The 21,952-nt window shown below is 40.4% G+C and overlaps 1 protein-coding gene across 1 annotated transcript in view; it reads left to right on the top strand.

The window, feature by feature from the left end:
• The window catches only part of grik4 (glutamate receptor, ionotropic, kainate 4), a 194,856-nt gene extending 175,002 nt beyond the window's left edge, over window positions 1–19,854 (top strand). The window contains exons 13-19 of the mRNA XM_042486419.1: window positions 9,086–9,195; window positions 11,506–11,679; window positions 12,157–12,322; window positions 13,609–13,834; window positions 16,866–16,994; window positions 17,153–17,271; window positions 19,433–19,854. Coding sequence (XP_042342353.1) covers window positions 9,086–9,195; window positions 11,506–11,679; window positions 12,157–12,322; window positions 13,609–13,834; window positions 16,866–16,994; window positions 17,153–17,271; window positions 19,433–19,822 — 1,314 coding nt within the window. The 3' untranslated portion in view covers window positions 19,823–19,854. The remainder of the gene's footprint in view (window positions 1–9,085; window positions 9,196–11,505; window positions 11,680–12,156; window positions 12,323–13,608; window positions 13,835–16,865; window positions 16,995–17,152; window positions 17,272–19,432) is intronic.
• The last annotated feature ends 2,098 nt before the right edge of the window (window positions 19,855–21,952 follow it).

Genomic DNA, 21,952 nt, shown 5'->3' with positions numbered 1-21,952 from the left:
GATTGTTAGTGATAAAGACATCATGAAAGAAGAGGGAAGTGTTTTATTTAAAGAGCCATGTAAACATTGAGCAACTTGAAAGTTGTTAATTTGATACATATTTAGTATGCCAAGTTTGTTAAACTAATGAAAGGATAAGTCATAGAATTATAAAGATTGAGGGAGACTTTTGTGTTTATGAGATAACAAAGTCTTCCAGTTATTCCAATGTTTTGTCCAATTTTGGACCCAACGGATGAAATGTGAGGTTTCCAATTTCATGATTGTATTAAGATTTGTTTGGGAATATAAAAAACTAGTGTCATCAGCAAATTTTATTTTTGATAGCTGCCCTGATGCATTGGCTAGGGCATTAATATATATACCAAAAAGCAATGGCCCAAGGGTTGATCTTTGAGGGACACCACATTTCATCTCAAGAGGAAGAGAATTCACTCATTTAAATGCAGTAAACTGTAGTCTGTGTTCCAGATAATTAGTGAACCACATCAACGCCTGATCATCAGTCCCAAATTCTTAACTTTTGTAATAGAATATGGTGATTTGCAGCATCAGACGCTTTTGAGAAGTCTACAAAAATCCCTTTGGTGAATTCTTTTTATCCTTTGCTCTGTGTAGCTCATTTGTAAGATGGATAGTAGCCATGTAAGCAGACCGATATTTCCCGAAACCATATTGATAATTATATAATATTTCATTCATCAAGGTACCTCAACAATCTGTTAGAAACAAGCCTCTCAAGAAACTTTGACATGGTGGGTAAAATGGAAATGGGTCTGTAGTTGGTGAAGATTGCAGGATCATCATCTTTATAAATGGGGCGGATTTTGACTGTTTTCAGTTCCTGTGGCACAATTACCGTGATAAACAACAAGTTAAATATATATTAGTGGTTCAGCAGTGGCCACAGAAACCACTTTAAGTAGTTCTGCATTTTATTTTATTTTATTGTCATAACCAGAATCAGAATTCTTTAAAGATCCTAATATATTACATACTCCTGTGGGGGTAACAGAGCTAAGATGAAATCCGACAGTAGGCAACGATGTTTTAAATTGGAGGGGGCTTTCATAATACATGTTACTACACAGTCAAAAACTTGATGATGATCCAAACCTATGCAGACTTCTCCTCATTGTCAAGCACGTCATCACAATCTCTGTAGTCACGTGCACTAAACAGCTTTACGCCACCACACCTGTCGCAATTAACCTTTACCTGTATTCTTACAGAAATAATATAATAAACAATGTACCTGTAAACATAACCTTCGCACGAACGATTACTATACACTATTTAAAAAACAGAAATTGTTATTTAAACCTCAATAATATCAGAAGCTATATTAGATGTCATATACCAACACAGGTGTCTGTTCTCTGAGACTATGATTTGAGGCCATATTAAATACATTTGATTTGCCTTTACACACAAATCAAAGAACACACCTTCACCTCAGCAGCCAGTAAAATACATGAATTGGACATCAGAGTTATGTACCCAGACGTAACCTAGAGCAACTGCCAACCTCTTCTCATAAAAACTGTCCCTCCCACTGCATTCATCATCTGTATGACAAAAATGCTGTAACCCAAGTCCCCACTTGAGGTACTTTATATCCATGCCAGTTCCATCATCTCAACAGTTCCCTTATTTTAGGGACTGTGCGGCATGGGCGGATTATGAGACAATGTACCCCTGAGCTCAGAGATGCAAAAAGCCGCACCACCTCTCCTACGTAGGTTATTTGCCTCTTTTTGTTTTAGTTTTGTGTGTCTTTGTATTCTTTGTACATCTCTGTGGTTTTGTGTCTCTTTGTAATGCTCTTGCGTTTTTTTTGTACGTATTTTTGATGTCTGTAGTTGTTTTGCCTGTTTTTGCAGTTGTTTTACATCTGTTGTCGGTATTTTTTTGTCTATTTATGGTTGTTTTGGCTCCTGTTGTAGTCCTTGTGATTCTCTTTGTGCCTCATTGCAGCTGTTTTGCACCTCTTTGCATTCGTTTTGTATCTCTTTGTGATTTTGATTTGATTCTTGAGATTTTTTTGTGGCGTTTACTGTCTTTGTGTAGTTCCTTTGTATGTCATTGTTAATTCTGAGCCTCTTTCACAATTTCTACATGTTATTTGAGTGACATTTTGCAGTTGAAGGCCAGGTGGGCCCCCTGACACTGGCCCCCTGACACTGGCCCCTGAGCTCGTGCCCAGTAGGGCCGTTCAGCAATCAATCCACGGCAGCAACGTTATCACAAGTGTGTGTATAAGAGAGAGAGAGAGGCACATAATTAGACATAGAAGCTAATTAGGGGTGTGTGGGAGCTGTGTCAGATTCAGAAGCTGCCCTGAGGGGAGAGTACAGCATACGGAGCTTTATTGACTCTCTGACCACACACGACCTCGGACAAAATTACACAGTCACAAACACATGTAGCCTTGTGGTTTCACCCTGTAATGCACAGTCCACAGTCACATGCATGTTCAAAGCACACAGACATAGAGACAAACAACCTGGTGAGCCTAAGAGATGGCAGGATGTTACTACGATTATGACCATGTGACCTCTGCCAAATCAATTGCTCTCCGCAGATTGCCCCACGGTTATCTCAACAACCAGAGAAGCTGACATTGTCGGCTCTGACACAATTAGAAATGCACACACACTATCAAAGAGTGTAGAAAAAACACAGACAGTGTGGAAACACAGGGAGGGAGAGGAAAAAGACAACATAAAAGAGAATTAGCAAGAAATGGGCAGAAAGAGAAGCAAAAGGGGGTGGAGAGATGACGGAGAAATGAAAGGGAGAGTTGAAATGACAATGAGAAGTCTCCTTCAGTGAGTCAGTTTTCAGGCAGGCAGCCTCGGGGGGCAACAATGTGGTATGAATACCAAGAGGCAGGATGACTAGGTGAAATCCTTGACTGGATAACCTCACCAGCTCCTTTAGCCACCCTCCTGGCATGCCAGCAGTCCCTGGAGAGAGAGAGGCGGGGGTGGAGGGCAATGAATGAGGGACAGTGGGATGTTGAGATAGAGCAAGGGCAGTGCAAGGTAAAAATGAATGAGCTCTTCACCTGCATGTTTAGAGGGAGAAAGGATATACACATACTATTATAGGCAGCAATTCCTCGCTATTCTATTTGTTGAGATGTACTCATAAAAACAGGTCGTAAAGAATGTTTCGCCCTCTGCACCACGTCTGCATTCTCTCCCGTAACTTTGATTTGCCTCACGCCCTCTTATCGTCTTAACGTGACGATAAACCTTTATAAAATGATTCCCCTGCCCCTAATAAAAATAATTCAAACACGGCAGCAAATGTTTATGTGTGAGGAGCCGGTTCAACCTGTAGCTATAATTTATACTCACATTTTGTGCTTCTTCTACTTTGAAATCCCTTTATTGCAGCGGGGTTTCCTTTTAATATCTAACTCATGCACCAGGGCAATTATTAATGTCAGTGCTCATAGTTTGTTTGTTCATCATGGCATAGTTTCAGAGTCTTCTGTCTCTTCAGAGTGTATATCTCTCGCTAAACAGTATCTATCAGATTATCTATGGTTACTGTGTTTTCTCCAGCCAGATATCAGCTACCTGCTGCCTCTGTGTTTGGCACTGGTGCTCCCTGTGCGCTGGGTTGCCCAAGCACGTACTGTATCTGCCCTGCTGCCGAAGACTGACAGCACAGACAGCGGCTGACAAGCTTTGAAACACACACGCACACACACAAACACACAGCTGCTGACAGTCTGTCTTGCATGTACAGGCTCACCTTCCAAAATGAAGAGAGAGCAGACCACCTACATGAGCTCAGTGTTTAAACAATAATCCTGGTGCCATTTGGACAGACTGGGAGGTACTTTTGGTTTCTCAAATTGCTCTCTTGAGTCAATTTAACTCTTATGAATAATTAGATATACCTAATATGTACATACATGAGTAATTTATGACTGTGGTAACATCGGTTACACTGAGCCCTCGGTCGCACAGATGCATTAGGTAAGGATCTGTGATGGACATCATTTCTTTAAACCACAGGGAACAGGAGTTAGTCAGGCTGCTCTATGGGCCATCTCCACTCAAACAAGGATTCAGTACTTCTCTTCCTTTACTGTGAACTTAGGAAGCTGTGGGCAAGCAACTTTAAAGGTCCAGTATGTAGAATTTAGGGGGATATATTGGCAGAAATGGAATATAATATAATAAGTGGGGCCTAATCATTGTCATGCTGTTTCTACAGTGGCCCAGAACAGACAAACCAAACACCAAACAATCTAAATAGGTTTATTTGTGTTTTGGTGTCTGCCACCACCTCTCTGTGGCCAGAGTGACAGAAATTCACTGTTTTTTTTTACACTTGGAGCTGCTTTGTTCAATGTCTTTACCTTTTTAAATCACCTGGGCTGTTTGTTTTGGAGATGAAGACACTTCTGTAGATAATTTAGCTCCAAGTAAAAACCTCTTGAGCAATAACACTGAAGGAATTTTAACCAGGAGAAGTTTCAGCTGGTTGCAATCTGCAATCCTCACTGCTAGATGCCACTAAATCCCCCCAAATCTTGCACACTGTTCCTTCATCATCATTTATAGATCAATTATTCACTCCATGTTACATTAAATTTGTGAGGAAAACTTAGTTTTTCTGACATGCCTCCACGGTGAATGGAGAACCCAAAATCCAAATCCAAAAGCATGCAGTTGTTTACAAACTCACACAACTCATGCAATATAATCCAAATGTCATTTATCCAGTACTATGCTCAGTACTTCCCAACACATACTTTTTGGCAAAATGTTACTATTTAAAACACTTCTGCATCAACAGTCTCAGGCACGAAAGAGTGTGCAGTTTTGGGGAAAATTCATGTGTTTTTGGAAGGACTGAGCATATGAGTAAATAAATGAGACTTGGAGGCAAGTTGTGTGATAGTTTGTGAACGTATGTTTTGATGAAGTTTTGCTGCTTTTATACGCAGTCCCCTATGACTTCATCAAAAATTATTTATTTATTTTTTTTCTTATTTGCTGGATGTATGCAAAAGGGAAAAAAGAGAAAAAATATGAAATAAAAAACAAAAAGTTTTCCTCCTGGATTCATCACAGCACATGGTGAGTAATTGAGGCACAAATGATCATTTGGGAGGTGACGTATTCCTTTAATTAAGCCTGTTCTTTCTAGAACTCAGTTTACAAGACCTAAAATGTTTGTATTATGGAAAAAATATTTCCAGAGAAAATATCCTGACACATTTTGGAAGCGTGCACACAGACTTTTAATACATTTTATGCAGTTCCCATTTAGCCTATCTGAATGTCTGTGTACTCATTAGTGTGTTGCTCGCAGCCTCACCATGGATTATTTCCCCTCCAGCTCATGAAAACATAACTTTGTCTCTGAGTGTTAAAGCACACATCTTACACCACAAGAGTCAAGATTTCTCTGCAGCACGCAGCTCCTACTGTTTATCTGTCGTCCGTGTGATTTCTGTCTCTTCCTACATTTCTCTCCGTCTCTATTTCCGATCTGCTCCCCTGAACCTTCACTTCTCTCTGTTTGCATGGGTGCCCCACGTCTCTGCAGCTCCCTTCATCTTAATAATAGCACCTTGGTGGGAGCTTAAGACGTGGACACGCGAGGCAAGCATTTAAGAAAACGCTGGTTCAGCATGCACCAAACTGGACCAGCAAACAGGAGGACTCATGTCAGCACATACTGCTGTTACCCCAGTGATGCCAGTGCCAACCGGAGGCAGTCTGGCAGTAATACTCATTCTACAGCAATACTCTGCCGCTGAGATGGCCATTGTGTGTTTCACCACTTCACTATTCTATTTTCAGACAGCTGTCATCATCACTATCATACGCATTACACTCTATAGATAGACAGACAGACATTAAGACTGACAGGCTGATTTTAATCATACAAAATATGATATTGAATCTCTCCTCTATTGCTTTCTGCACCACTCCTATTTTACTCAGTCAGTCTAATATGCAAGTGATTACAAACGCATTAATGAATTTTCATCTCTGTGCAAGTCTAAATGGGGGTTCGTTTATCATAACAAATACCCACCAAAATAATTTCACCCTCTTGCTGCAAATTTAATTTTGGAGGGCCTTAGAAATGTATTACTGCAGTGTTTTGGCGTGCATGATATCCCCTAGGAGTACCTAATTGAGTATTTTTGCATAAAAGCGATTTGGGCTTGTTCAGGTGGGCTCCGCAGTGCTGCCTGTAGACAGGAATGAAAGATAAGGTATATCTAGTCTCATTACAACACTTGGACAGTTGGCTGTTTGATCACCTCCACTATTTAACCATGTTGCTGGCCCTGACAGCCACTTCCATTTCATAGTCATTAACAGATGGCAGACGTGCATCTGTGTGTAAATGGCTAATATTCCCTTGCTGATGGGTCAGCCGGGCTATATGCTGAACATGGACATGAGAAATATGAGCATGCACACGCACATAAATAGGTACACACAATCACCAGTAATTGGTTTCATTTGGAAGACAATAGCTGATGCTGGAAGTGAAACATTAGGAATTAGCCCCTATATCCCCATTGCCCTGCTCGCTGCCAACCTTATTTTAGCCACTTTATCTCCTCTACCACTGGTTACCAATCCAAACCGATACATAACTGCCCACAGCTGCTTCGGCACCGCTAGCCTTTCTGCCCAAGCCAAAGCTATTAATTTCTTTTTTTTCACCAAGCAGGGACACTGTGCACTCCCAAGAGGAAGTCAGCTATAGGTCACATATATAAATTTCGATTTAATGTAGCTGCAGTGGTTTACTTGATTATTTTACCTTCCTCTCTCTACTGCATTCAACCTTGGTAAGAGTGCAAAATATGTCTCTGTTCATAATTTTGATCTCTACGCTATAAAAATAAACTATTTGTTTGAAAAAAAGAAAAAAAACAGTTAGTGTCTGGGCTGCCTTAAAAGTTTAAAGGGATAGTTCGGGATTTTTTAAGTGGGACTGTATGAGATACTTATGTATAGTCAGTGTATTACAGACAGTGGCAGACTCCCGATTTGCAGAAACAGACGGGGGCGCGCACCACACGGGTTAATATCAAAACGTATTTAAGCCACTTTAAAATGGCCCACCTAAAAAATCTATCTAAGTCTAAATAGACGCTATATTTAGAGTATTTTCACTGCTTTACTTTGCCGTAGCACAGCCTTTTCCTTTGACATTATTTTTCTCATCCACCACCTGTCAGCTGTTTGAGTTAAAAAATGCTGCAGCTGTTACACGATCCGACTTAAACAAAACATCACCTTGAAAACACCATCAATACAGTGTCCACTTAGACGGATATTGTATTTTTTAGGTAGGCTTTTTTTTAAAGTGGCTAAAATACATTTTGATATCAACCCCCCTATACAGCATGGTAATGCTGAGCTGTGGGATGTACGCCCCCCGACTATTTCTGCAAACTGGAAGCACGTCGACCGCCAGCTCTACACTGACTATACATTACTATCTCATACAGCCCCACTTCAAAAATCCTGAAATATCCTTTAACTTTGCTGAATGTGAGAAGACTAGTCGAGGAAATTTTGTAATGATTCAACAAATGATTTAAAGGTGAAGCGTGATAAAATCAGGGGGATTTGGTGGCATCAACTTGTGTATTGCAAATTACAATCATCTAAAATGTCTCTTGGCTAGAATCCCTTCAGTTTTCATTATTCAAGGTTTTTACTTGGAGCCAAATTATCCACAGAGATCTCTTCCTCTCCAAAACAAAAACACCTATTGATTAAAAAAGCTATAAACACCAAATGAAGCAGTTTCACGCCGCAAATCAGATGCGAGTTGGTATCTCGAGGATGGGCTGCTCATCCACAACATGCTCAACCCTTTTCTCTCATGGGTGAATGTTTGCTCACCGTTTTCTGATCCAGATATTTATGAGGTTTTTACCGTGAGCTGAATGATCCATACAGGTCTCCTCCTTTCCAAAACCAACAGACACAGTGATCTAAACTGATGAAATAAAGCAGTTTCAGCTTAAAATTCCACGTGTCTCCGATGTACTTTGGCATGAAACTGCGGACGGCTAATGAGAAGTCATCTTTTTTTTTCCAATAACATGAGATCCCGATGTTCAGGAGTGTAACTCCAGCTGCTTATTGCAGTTTGGCCTTTTACTATGGTGGCAGATGAGACAACCCGAATGGCCATATCTGGAACAAGTGTTTGGTTTGACCCCTCTAGGCTACTGTAGTAACAGGGTGATATGTGGTTATTTTTAGATGATTATACGTCAAAGAAAACATACTTATTAGATTTCTACCCATATATCCCCCTAAATCTTACACACCTGTCCTTCAAAAACTTAAGGCATCCTATACACTAACTTATTTTAAGTCAAAATCAATAGTTAATTTTTACAGTGTAATTGTTCTTTATTGTAGTATCACATAAAAGCATACTATAAACCAACTAACAGAAAATAGCTAGGAAACTGCCAGTTATTTTGATTTTTTTCAGTGCCAGAATCCCAGAAATAAAACCTCTTATCTGTGATGTTGTAGCAATATACAGCCGTGTGCCACTCTGTTGACAATTCATGGCAGACTGAGTCTGTGCTTTCATACAATGTTGATCTGAATGTTTACATGCAAATGAGATTCATATAATTATATTGTTATCAGTTTAGGACAGGAAAATCTCGGGCTTATCACATCAAAATCCCTTTATTTACTGTACCAGTCACCTTTTTCATCTTTTCCAAATTACACAGGCGGCGGTAAATGTTGTTTAAAAACAGACCGAATTGGGCCCGGGGCGAACGAATCAACACTGAAATTCAGCAACGTTTCTTTTTAATTAATCTTGGCACTCACTTTGTGGGGGTGATGTAAGAGACGGTTAGATGTTTTTACACATGCTAATGAGTTAATCTTCACCTTTACAAGTAAGTATTTAACCTCACACCTCTGCAAAAGCCCGTGTTGGGTTGGCTTCTGTGAATTAAAGATGCGATCAAAGTGTTACACGGTCTGTGTATGCATTAACGATTTTATCCCTGTCTGTGTGTGCATGTGTGTGCGTGTTTCAGGGGCGTAGGCCAGGCTACTTCTCCTTCCTGGATCCTTTCTCCCCTGGTGTCTGGCTCTTCATGCTTCTGGCCTACTTGGCTGTCAGCTGCGTCCTCTTTCTGGTTGCCAGGTAAAGAGCTCCCCAGCAAAAGACACTGTGTACAAATAAGAGAGAACAATGAGGGACAATCAAAGGTGCAGTACAGACAGTAAGAACTCACAAGTTGTCTTTGGGGGTCAGACAGAGGGGGTAACAGGTGTCCGTTCTCTTGCCTTTCATCAGTCTCTCCTCTATCTATCTATCTATCCACATCACAGTGAAGGAGATGTTTTCCTCACAGTTGTGGGTCTCCAGCGTCACACTGGCACCTGCTGGTAGGGGAGGGAACTGGCACAGCTGCTGCTGTTAATTATTATGCCTTATGTACAAAGGAAACGCTATTAAATTACACTGTATCTTATGAAGATGCTTTATCAAAAATGCAAATTTATGTCTAATGAAACACCTTCTGGAATGAAATTATCAGTCCCTGGACAGGTAGATGTATTACCTGTGCAAAGAGCGTGCTGTGGGTGGTAAACTGTAATTTAATTGAATGACGTGCCTTGATGACAATGGGAATGATCTACACTTTGTTTTTTACTGACATTTGTCAAGAATAACATTTTCTGTACAATCATACCGGCATTAAATGCACAGTACAGGACAAGTTTAAATTTGTTCAGGTCTGTCCTAAAACAATGAAATAATGATGATAATGAAATAATGAAATTAGGGCTGCACACGATGCCAAAAAAAAAAAGAAAAAAGATTATGATGATGATTCTGATTTTTTTTTACAGATAGTGCGATTGAAATGAGGGTTGTGATTTTACTAGGAATGGTAATATGTGCATGTGAAAAAAGTATAAAAAATTATGATAATGTGTTTTTTTCTGTGGTCTGTACAGAGGAAGCATGTTCCCTTATGTTTGAAAAATGGCTGGGGCTTTATTTTTACTGGTATTTTGTGAGACATTTTACCTTTATCAAAAAATTACAGTGCCTGTGATTTGGATATTGCACCTGGCCATAATGCAATTACTATTGATATTAAGATTATTTTTGGGGCAAAAAGGGGAAAAAGGGGAAAGGACATGCTGCAAAGGGCCACAGGCCACAATCAAACCCCTGCTGATAAAGAGGCCTCAACCTATATGCAGCTCACACTCTTCCAGGTGAGCTGGAAGTCGCCCTTGAAATGTACATTTAAAAAACTTATCAGTGGCTGTTATTGTAATCACCACTACGAGATCACCTCCTAATGCAATTTTAATCCAAAGTTCTTGTTCTGTGCAAAAACACTTTCCAAAGTTAGAGCTAGAAAAATGCTAGAGAAGCTAATATTCAGCAATGCAAATAAGACAATCATGTGGGTATCTACCAAAGCCTTAGCCGTGGAGTCAACATTGCGGGGAGCCAGAGCGGTAGGGGTTGTCTGGGGGTGATAAAAGCGACCACAACTCTTTCAACTTACATATAGGCATGTGAGTATTGTATTGAGGCTGTGTTACACTTAATTAAGAGGGAACACGACCTAAATTAAGAATTCCAATATGTTATTTTCATGGCCTCGGAAAGTTTAAACAATATTTGTGAACATGAGCTACTTTCTCTGAAAGACAGACACAGGGAAGTATCAAATTTGTGATATCATCAAGTATAAAGTCTGAAGTTGTTTTATAGGCAATTACTGGGGGCCTGATTTTGTGGACCGACAAAATGTTTGTTCTCTTTCTCAAGTCAATTCAATTTTACTCTCAGTATTACCAGTATTATAAACATCAGTCCCCATGCATTGACTGTGGAGCAACTCCAGATGTTGTGCCCTATGACATCACAAATTTGTGTATTAGTACTGTAATTTCTGGATTTGTGAGAGAGTTGTTCATGTTTAGTATTATATTGAACTGTCTTCGACTGTAGGAATAAATGTATGAATTTTGAAAATGGGTGGATTTCCCCTTTAATTGCCCTTTACATTTATTCTCCCTTACAAGTCTTTTTTGTTAATTTTGGCAGATGAGAAGGAAATTATGCCACAGTTTTAATACAGAGACTGCTGCACACAGCAGAGTTGTCACATAATTTCAGCTTCATGCAGCACCATTTGAACATACCAATTACATTGCTTTCGTCCCCACTGTTTAAGCAGGCTACACATGGGGAATGAAAAGCAGGTTGGTTCTCTCTAGAGAGCCAAGGTGACTTTGTGCTCAGTTGAGTTGTTTTGCTCTGTGTCTATCTCTCCCTTTCTCTCTCCATTCTGCTCGCTCTCCATCTCCTGAGTCTTGCTCTCGTCAGAATACTTAATCCAACTTTCATTCCCACTCTTGTTGGCTGTGTTCCTCCTTCTTTGACTCTGTCTGATGTCTAACCTCATTGTCCCGTTCTCCCCAGATTGACACCTTATGAGTGGTACAATCCCCACCCTTGTCTGAAAGGTCGCTGTAACCTGCTGATCAACCAGTACTCACTTGGCAACAGCTTCTGGTTTCCTGTCGGAGGCTTCATGCAGCAAGGATCCACCATCGCACCCAGAGCTCTGTCCACACGTTGTGTCAGCGGAGTGTGGTTAGTACTGGAGACACACAAACATTGTGCGTTTGCATGTTTTCAGCTCTCCGCTCAGGTATGCACCCATTTAACTCTGTTATGTTGTAATTGGATGCAGTTTGCTCCACCATGAATGCATTTCATCTTTGATTTGATTTTTTAAGCTTCGTTCCATTTCCTAGAAATCAGATGAGATAGTGATTGCATTTGTGCATGTGCATATGTAAGACAATTTCTGTGTATATCTACAGTTGCAACTAAAACTTCCTTTTATCCAAAATGAGCACTGTCAGCTTTATCCATTCACACCCACCCATTCATGCATCCACCCTGTCATCCACTGAAAATGGTGCAGTGTCTTCTCCTCTCAGGTGCGCAGTTATTTTAATCCTCCCACACTTTCATCCAGACAATCTATCTTCATACACTGCCTGCCGATTTACATACTTCTATAGGTGAATACATATGTTCTTGTCCCATGCCTTTCCTCCGCAGGTGGGCCTTCACATTAATCATCATCTCTTCCTACACCGCCAACCTGGCCGCCTTCCTGACAGTCCAGAGGATGGAGGTGCCGATAGAGTCGGTAGATGACCTGGCAGATCAGACGGCGATAGAGTATGGCACCATGCATGGAGGATCCACGATGACCTTCTTCCAGGTCAGAGGTTACGCACATCATAGGATCCGGGATGAAGTTTTTCTTTAGCCCAACCCAGAAGCTAAGGTCATCTGTTCCCTTGTCAAAAAGACTTTAGGATTTTTCCACTGGAGTTTGGATCATTGCAGAAAATAAGCTCTGTGGTAAACAAATGTTTGTGATACTTCAACGTTTTGTTCAGCAAGATAATCTTCACAAATGAGCTCCACTTTCAGGGTTTTCGAAGCCTTAATTTCATCACCAGAGGTAAAAAGTTAATGTTAGACTGTAGCTGAACTACACTATGGTCGCATCATCACCTCTATGAGGCAAGCTGTGTTTGGCTGTAGTCTCATTTAACTGCTTGTTAGCACCTGCCTTTTTTAAGACATACAAACGCTCCAAAGTGGAGAGGGGTATTTACTAACGTACTTTATGTCATAGTAGCATATGTGAAAGTCTCTTAAGCTAATGTTAATCACGGACCTTATTTAGGGCATCTAACCAAAACCTCATTCAAAAACCCATTGACTTTGAGATTAGAGAACTGGAAGTGCTAAAATGCTAACAGATTTACAGGTATTAGGACTCATTACTGGAGTCTTTGATGCACATGATAGGTTGTTTATTCAATGACCTGTAGTGATATATGATTTTATCCATCTTATCACGCCCCGTCCTTCCTGTCTACCCCCTCCAACCACAAGTTTTATCTGTTTCCTGTCTGTTCCTTTCCACAACCATTTAGTATCCTTCTCCTTGGGGATATGTGGCACTGTCCATGTCCCTAAAAGATGCACAGCCTGTCCTCTTTCATCGTCTGAGAATTTGACCTCAGAGAGAGAAATGGAGTGAAAGAAAGTGTGAGAAAAAAGGGAGTATGTTACAAATAGACGGACAGTGAGGGATGATGTTGAGGGAAGGAAAGAGATACATTAGCCTCGTCTTTCGTTGTGCTTTCACATCCGCTGGACCTTGAATAACTCGGGGAAGACAGGCCAAGAGAAAGTAAAGGACAGGTGGAGACAATAAGTGAAGACTCTGCCCTAAACTTTGAAGCTGCTTGAGTGGAAAAAGATCTGCTAAAGAAAAAAACTTTCACATTTAACTGCAGCAAACCCTTTCGTATAATTTGAATAAATCCATCATTCAAGAAATTGAAAAAGAATAACAAATGAAAACCAATCTCCACCTCTGCAAAACTGAGAAATAATGTATCTGCGACTGATGTGACTTTTGTTTACTGTCTCTCACATCTGAATGTGTCTGTTTCTGCTGATTGTGTTTTGCCTCTCATCGCTCTGCAGAATTCTCGCTACCAGACTTACCAGCGTATGTGGAACTTCATGCACTCAAAGCAGCCCAGTGTGTTTGTGAAGAGCACGGAGGAGGGCATCGCCCGTGTCCTCAACTCCAACTACGCCTACTTGCTAGAGAGCACCATGAATGAGTACTATCGCCAGAGGAACTGCAACCTGACGCAGATTGGAGGACTGCTCGACACCAAAGGCTACGGCATCGGCATGCCACTGGGTGAGTGAAGAATTACAGGGAGGGATTAAAAGTACAGGGAGATAAAACGAACTTTACAGTTAATTTACATGCAGGAGATAATTCGCTCCCTCTGTGCACTTTCACCGGTAGTTTCTGAAGTAAACAATATTTCAGTCTCTTGCTCAAAAAGTTACAAACAGATCCATTGTGGATCACAAAAATGTCTGTACACTTCAAATGTATTACAGTTTATTGGCCAATATGTTTCAATAGTACTTAAATGTTAGCTTACTAGTTCACCTGTCATTAGGTGAGGGGCCACATAGTTACTAAGCGTTAACTAGCTTACATGATTGCATAAGAGATCAAAGGAAACAATTTTGTTGTTGTTGTTTTTTATTGAGGCAGTTTATCTTTGTCAAAAATATGTCTGATTCATTTAAATATGTATTTTGAGACATGTTTGAATTTTTTTTTAAAGTTAATAACTTAAGTGTTCAAACAATAATTTGGTGGCCCCATGGATGTTCAAAAAGACATAGATAAAGTGTTGGAAGCAGACCCCCATTCATTCCTGTGAAAGTTGCGCAGTGGCACATTAAGCCAAAAACACTCAGCTACGGTATTTAAAATGAACTTTACCTGGATGAACGGCGTTGCTCTGTCATCATTTGGCCCATAGAGCAAGAGAACAAGAGCGATCCGCTGGCCAGGTAGGCTACTTTCGGTTTAGTGCTCTGCTACCTTGAATGGGGATAAAATGACTTATAATGATAAAATGATCTTATAATCTTGTTCCTCTTCTAGACTTTCCAAATGTTATCAGACTAAATGGATCAAATCCTTATAGGGAATTGAGTCATTTAACAGGAGTTGTTTTTCTGATTAACAGACGTTTTTTCTCTCAGTGTAAGTCAAAGGTAAAAGTCATTTTGGGCCGAATGGTATCATGTGACAGATTCAGGAGTTGTAATGCCACTGTTTGGCCACTACGAAAATTGGCTACCCAGCACCCTCCTCTGGGCCTGGATGGTCCCCTTGCAGCAACTCTGAGGATCCCCTTGGGATCGCGGACCCCCTGTTAAAGACCTAAGACTTGCGCAGACTAGAGTAGACTAGAATACATGATGGAAGTCAGTGGCAAAGACAAAAGTTTTTTTAAAGTATAGACAAGGACGTTAATTGTAAAATGAAGGCAAAAGAGGAGAAAAAATGATACACTGTATAAGTGGTATAAAGTTGAGAAGGAGCGATGAAGAGCAGGGCAGTTAGTTGGAGGATACACCCCAAACATCACATTGGAGAGATAAATTGAAAAGTAAAGCCTCAGCAATGCCGAACCATTGGTTGCTCTCATGGAAGAAAATGATGCAAAAATAGCAAAACTAAAAGACTTGCTAGACTTTAATAGAGCTTCTGTTTCCATGCTGTGATGGGAGAAGTGAGGACGAGAGAAAGGGAATTTGAAATATTGTTCTTGTTGAAATTGAGACTGTTGCTGAACGACACGATCACAGCTCTGAGAGTATAAACACTTTGGTTTACTTATACTTTGATCTCAGTTTGAGTCAATCTCCAGATGGGGGGAAACACACCTTAAAGTAAACAAGATTAATTTCAATGCCTTTGATCTTTAGAGGATAGATAAACTCTCTCTTTAGTGGCTGACGTCTCATATCGCACTGTGATGTGACCTGTGGAACACAGCGAAATCCTAGTAAGCCCTTAAATCTTATATTTGAAATCTTTTTTTTTGTTGATACAAAGTCTTGTAATGGAGTGACACAATTTGCCATTCACCACAGCAAATCAGAGGAAAGGGTCATGAAAATGTAATTTGATTCAAAGGAAAACTTTGTGTTTTTAGGTGATGGAAGAATCAAGAAAAGGAGAAAATTTGTGATTAATAAAAGTCAAACTGTCAAATCTTATCTGTGGTCATAACCACTATCACTGTGATAAAAGTGAGGAGAGAGAGAATAGAACATGATATGTTTTGATAGGCCTATTTATTGTATCCTCCGCAGGCTGTAAAATCAAACACCTCAAGTCAGTTTTTAATATTCCTGGCAACGTCAAATGAAATAACTCAGACTTGTAACAGTAATTTCTTAGCACAGTAGGCCTAATAATATAAAAATGATAAACACTGTTTACCAAAACAAAAACACACTGAGGTTTAAACTTTAACCTTAACAGTAATTCAGATTCTTCACATTGGTTGTAACTCACCACTACAGGCCTTATGTGTCCTTGATCTTGAGGAGGGAATATTAATGTCTGTGTTTCCAGGAAAGAAAGCTCAAACTGGTGGAACTGTTGACCACTGAGTTTAGTCTTAAGCTTATTGAGGGATTCAATAACGCACAGTATTTACTGCGCTGCTGTCAAGTCAGGTGACTTCTTGAGTGCTGGTCGACCGGTGGGCTCCACGGCATTCTGATTAACATTAAGTTGTTAACTTACAAAAAAACTATGTGCAATAGTCCACCTTCCACCTTTCCCCACACCTGTCTATCTGTCTCTCTCAAACACGCACATGAGATGGAGCTGGTATCACTACAGGTGGTGTCAAATCATAACAGGGAAAAAAAATCTGCTATGATCAAGTTCAGGGATTTTCAACTCGAAGGTGGAGCACTCGTGTCATGACTGAGCACTCAGTCATCTGCAGCTGCATAGGAAACAGTAGATAAATGACACAAGCGCTGAGAAAAAAAGTGCACACAGGCTATAAGTGTGATTGGGTTACTTAGTTTAAGAAGTATTTAGTTACATGTCTAGTTACTGCCAAAAGTAATGGAATAACAGTAACTTGCAACGCCGCTAGTGTGTAGGATTTAGTGACATCAAGAGGTGAGGTTGCAGAATGCAGCCAGTTGAAACTTCTCTCGGGTGCCAAGTGTGTCAGAACCATGGTACACATACAAATGTCATCTGAAGAACTGTAGTATTCCTTTAACAAACTGAGTGTGTCTTTTGTCTTCAGGTACAGTTTTAAGGTGAAATACCTTGTTAGGAGATTTTTTGCAGTGTGCAGGTAAGAGCTTTGCCCCTTTCTTCCCTTCAGGTTCAGTGTACCGTGATGAGTTTGACCTGGCCATCCTCAAAATGCAGGAGGACAATCGTTTGGAGATCCTCAAGAGGAAGTGGTGGGACGGTGGCAAGTGTCCAAAGGAGGAGGACCACCGTGCCAAAGGTTTGTCTCCGGTTAATCCTCATCTGCTTGTTCTGCAGCTCCACTTCATCTTGTCAGACCATGTGTTTGGAACAGCATTTCAGTTTCTTTGCCTCCTTTGTATTCTTCTACAAATCCCTCTTCCATCCACTTCTCCCACCGTATCCTGTCGTCTCCAGGTCTGGGCATGGAGAACATCGGCGGCATCTTCGTGGTGCTGGTGTGTGGGCTGCTGGTGGCTATCTTCATGGCTGTGCTGGAGTTTGTCTGGATGTTAAGACAGGCACCAGGAAACGAGGTGAGAGAGGGCTATCTAACCTGCATCTGCTTTGTCTCCCTCTCCCCTCCCTGGCGCCCTGCCCCGCACGGAGCTGCTAGGCTTTCCCACAGTGCACAGTTTTGACAGGAAGTGTAGTAGGCGTCTTCGTCTTCCTCTGGGGTCCACTTGACACCCAGCCTTCCTCCGTCCAGCCTATGTGACATAATCAGCACAAAACCAAAGATATACCTCACTTATACCTCACTCAGAGTACATGCATATATTAATTATTTTCTATTTAAAGCTGTTAAGATTAATATATATATATATATGTATAGTTAATACAAAAATATACTTAATATAGCATATTGAATGTAGTTTAATCTTATTTGTGATGAATACATGCTTACAGGGTGCTGCCAATGAGAGTTATAAAAATAACTGTGGTTGGTTTTTCATAGCCTTAATCCAATCATCTTTTAACCCTTTTGATCACGATTCAACATCAGTTTTCTTGTGTGGCGTTCAGACACCTATCACAAGTATTTTTAAACCTTTGAATCCTGAGCAAATTTAATTTGAGGTCTTTTTCGAAAACATGGGGAAAAAGCCTGTGAGCAACTTGCCAAGAAATGTCCCGCAAATTGGAAGAAATAAGATGTTTTGGAAGCATATTGTAAAATATATATTCAGAGAACTATAATTATATTTATCATAATATATATTTATAATTCTGCTCTAGAATTATCGTTACATTTACACACTTCTTTTCTAGGTCATGTACTTGTTTGTTTTTTGCTTTCTGTTTTGCGTGTGTGTGTGTGTGTGTGTGTGTGTGTGTGTGTGTGTGTGTGTGTGTGTGTGTGTGTGTGTGTGTGTGTGTATTGTAATACCTGCCCAGGTAAGTTATTTTCTTGCAAATTTTAGGTCATTTCCTCTGAAGTTGCTTATTGTCTGCTTCCCATGTTTTTTAAGGAAATTAAGTTAATTTTCTCAGGTTCAAAGGGTCAGCTGAAAAGATGCTTGGTATTGTGTGCACATCCTCGCTCTAAATCCAATTGTCAGAGATTAGAGGTCATTGATTTCATCAGAAGGTGAATGATGGACATTAATGATTCGATGTGGAGTGTAGAAGGGAAGACCACTTTTTAAAGGAAAGATTTCTACATAGATTAAAAAAGTATTTTTCACTGTGAAATGTCACACAGATAGTGTGTGATTATTATAATCATAAAATCTGTGTATGAATCAAAATTATATATATTATATATATATAGCCATATAAATTTCAGTGTAGCATTATCTGGGGACTTAAAAGCAATATTAGAAGTGTGTCCAGTCTTGTCACAGTACTCCTGCTGTTTGCAGAGGCATTTTCACCAGACCAATTTTAATTTCCCAGAAAATCATCAGCTCTGTTACTGTAGGAGGTCTGCTGTGCTATTCTGGAGGTGGGGACACCTTCAACAAAATGAAAAATAAATGGTTGAGTAGTACATCAGAGAGAGATGTGCATGCGGTATTATAATGATTTATGATGTGATAAAAGATACTTGATAATTGTCTTTCCAAATTGACTCGCACTGTGATTTTAATTCAATAAACACTCAGAATGTGAAAAGTCAAAAAAACTCATGTGATTTCTTCTTTTTGAGCAGCATAGATTGATGTTTCACTCTAACTTATGAACCTGTGTGCATGTGCGTGTGTATGTGTATGTGTACGTGTGTGTGTATGTGTGTGTGTGGGTTTATACCCGTGTGCATATTTACTGTTGTTACTCCACAATGTGCAGCATGTGTGGATTGAAAATTAGCCTCTCTTGTTTTGCACATGAGCTGCAACATCATATCTGTCACTGTTATTATTTGAGTTTACATACTGTAGGTACCCAGTGGAGTGCTTTATCATCTGTCCAGGAGATAGAATGAGTGTGTTACATGTCTGTTTGTGTCTGAAAAGTAAGTTTACAATTCAGTATGTACTATAAGTGTAGTTATTTTTACTGGTGGTTGTTAGAGCGACTCCAGCCATTTCTCTGTTTAGTGATTATAAAAATGAAATGGATGTGACATGTGTCTGTCATTTTCATCTGTTTGTCCTGATAAGTCAGTCAGTGAGTTGTCTGGCCTCTCTCCCTCTCTCTCCCTCTCTTATCCCCCTTTCCCCTATCTTTTTCTCCATGTTTGTGTGCTTTCAGCAGTCGGTGTGCGAGGAGATGCTGCGGGAGCTCCACGGGATCGTTCTGTGTCGCGACAGTCTGCAGGTGAGGCGCCGGCGGGCAGCTTTGATGCTGCGGCCACGGCCCTTACCTCTGGAAGAGCGTCGTGCACGAGCTGCCGCCGTCAGCCTCAGCAACGGCAAGCTATGCGGGGGCACTGGGCTGCCTGAACCTCTCTCCCACAGACTGGCACAGGAGGCTGCCCTGGTTGCAAGGGGGTGCAGCCACATCCGCATTTGTCCTGAGTGCCGGCGCTTCCAGGGACTGAGGATGCGTCCTGGAGGGGCCACTGGGGCCCTCCCTTCTCCCACGCATAGTGAGGAGAGCATAGAGTGGGACAAGACCACAAATAGCAGTGAACCTGAATAACGCCCGGCAATTCTAACAGGACTGATTTCCCAGCAGCCACTTCTCTACTTTCCAGGGATCAAAGATCACGTGGTATTTTGATTCAGCCATTTGGAGCTTGTTCTTAAAGGGCAGGGCAGTGCTGTGAACTTTGTTTTGCCCGAGAGGCAACAGCCAGTAGTCACTTCTGGAGTCTCCTTGGGTGCATTTTTTCCTGAGAGAAACTGATGAGTCTGTCTCATTGTGGTCTGTCCCTGTTGGCCCTCTGTACTGTGTCAAACAGGACGGACAAAAACAGCTACGGGGCATTTGTACTATGCAGTATTTTCAGTCATTTATCATTGTGCTGTTTCTTTTTTTCCCTTTTTAAATTATTTCTGTCCTCTGTTGGATTATCAGTACTGAATATTGTTATTCTATTGTTCTTAAAAAAAAACACAACTTTAAACAAGTTCCTTTTTTATCTGACAATTTACTGTATGAACGTATATTGCCTCTGACGAGCTGCAAAGACGAACAGCAAGGTCATCCTTCAAATCCTTTTATTTTGAAAGTGCCAAAAACCACAAGTATTACCTTGTGGCTGAAGAAAGCACCACAGCCTTGAGAAGACAACAAACTCAACTGAACCCAGAAAAAAACCACACAGAGACGTACAGATACATGGACTTCTTTTTTTTTAGTAGTGATATTCTATTAAAAAAATTTTAACTGTTGGTATCTCTGAAAGACAGCGATGCATGTCCAGAGGTGTTGGCAGGTGCTCACTGAATGATTCATTGCTAAAGTGGTGCCTGAGTAGCTGAAAGAATGATTTCCTGTTTTGAGTACCTGCTTAAAATCATGTTGGCTACACACACAAAGACATCCATTAATTTCCTCCTTCCTCTATGTCTTGGCATTACTTTCTCCTCCATCTGTCCGACATCTTTGACACCATGATACATCTATTGTCTTATTAGCTGTCCTTTTTATGATCTCTCACTTAAAAATATACAGTCTCCTCACGCAGTATACACTCTTTGTAAGAGATGGGAGGTATATTCAGGAACAAGTGAGGTTTCACAAGGACGAGCCAGAGTCTGAATGAACCCAGCTTGTATCAGCAGTAACTGAAAAGAAGTCCATTGTATAACAAAAATGCTTTTTTGTCTGCAGTTATTTTGAATTCTTTTAAAATGTCAAGGCAGTTAAACTTTTACTGAATGTGATGTTTTTCACACTGCTTTGAGGAGTATTTCAGTTAAGATTGGCTAAGATGCATATTCATACTTTCATTTTTGCAAAAACCCAAACTGAACTTTGAATATATTTATTAGGTCTTTTTGAGAGGGACAGTTCAACCCCAGGTCAAAAATACACAATTTTCCTCTAACCTTCAGTGCTATTTATCTGTTTAGTTTGTTTTGATGGGAGTTGCAGAGTGTTGGAGATACTGGATAGAGAGATGCCTGATTTCGTTTGAATGTAATGGAACTAGATGCTATTCGGCTTGTGGTGCTCAAAGCGGCAAAAATAAATTTGAAAAACTCAACAGCAATGTCTCTTTCCAGCAATTATGACCCAGTTACTCAAGATAATCCAAAGACCTTGTTGTGAGCAGTTTAAAGTGGGAACTATTTTCTTTATTCCAAATCAAGGCGCAGAAAGAAGTGAGCATCTACTGCTAGCTCGGCACTTTTGGACTAGCTAATGTTACAGGTCAGTCAAGGAGGATTATTAATATTTACAGCTTGCACAGTCATGAGCTTGAGCCTCTCATCCACAAGTAAATGCATGACTCCTCCTGCACAGTGATGTGGTTGGTGGATGTAGTTTTGTAGAAAGAAAATAGTTCCTACATCAAACTGCTTACAACAATGTCTGTGGATTACCTTGAGTAACTCGGTCATGATTTCTTGGAAAGAGAGATTGCTGTTAAGTTTGGTATATTTTTGGTGCTTTGAGCACCACAAGTCGAGTGCCATCTAGTTCCATGATATTGGAGAGAAGACAGAACTTCTCTACAGCCATTATCTCCAACACTCAGCAACTCATCAAAACAATCTAGACATAAATATTACAACAGGTTAGAAAAAAAAATATGTATTTTTGATTTGGTGGTTGAGCTTTCCCTTATTATTCCCTAATTCATTTTGGTTGTATTAATGG

This window comes from Plectropomus leopardus, chromosome 5 (genome assembly GCF_008729295.1).
Source record: "Plectropomus leopardus isolate mb chromosome 5, YSFRI_Pleo_2.0, whole genome shotgun sequence".
Classification (NCBI taxonomy): Eukaryota; Metazoa; Chordata; class Actinopteri; order Perciformes; family Serranidae; genus Plectropomus; species Plectropomus leopardus.
This window is presented reverse-complemented; position numbering and strand designations above follow the sequence as displayed.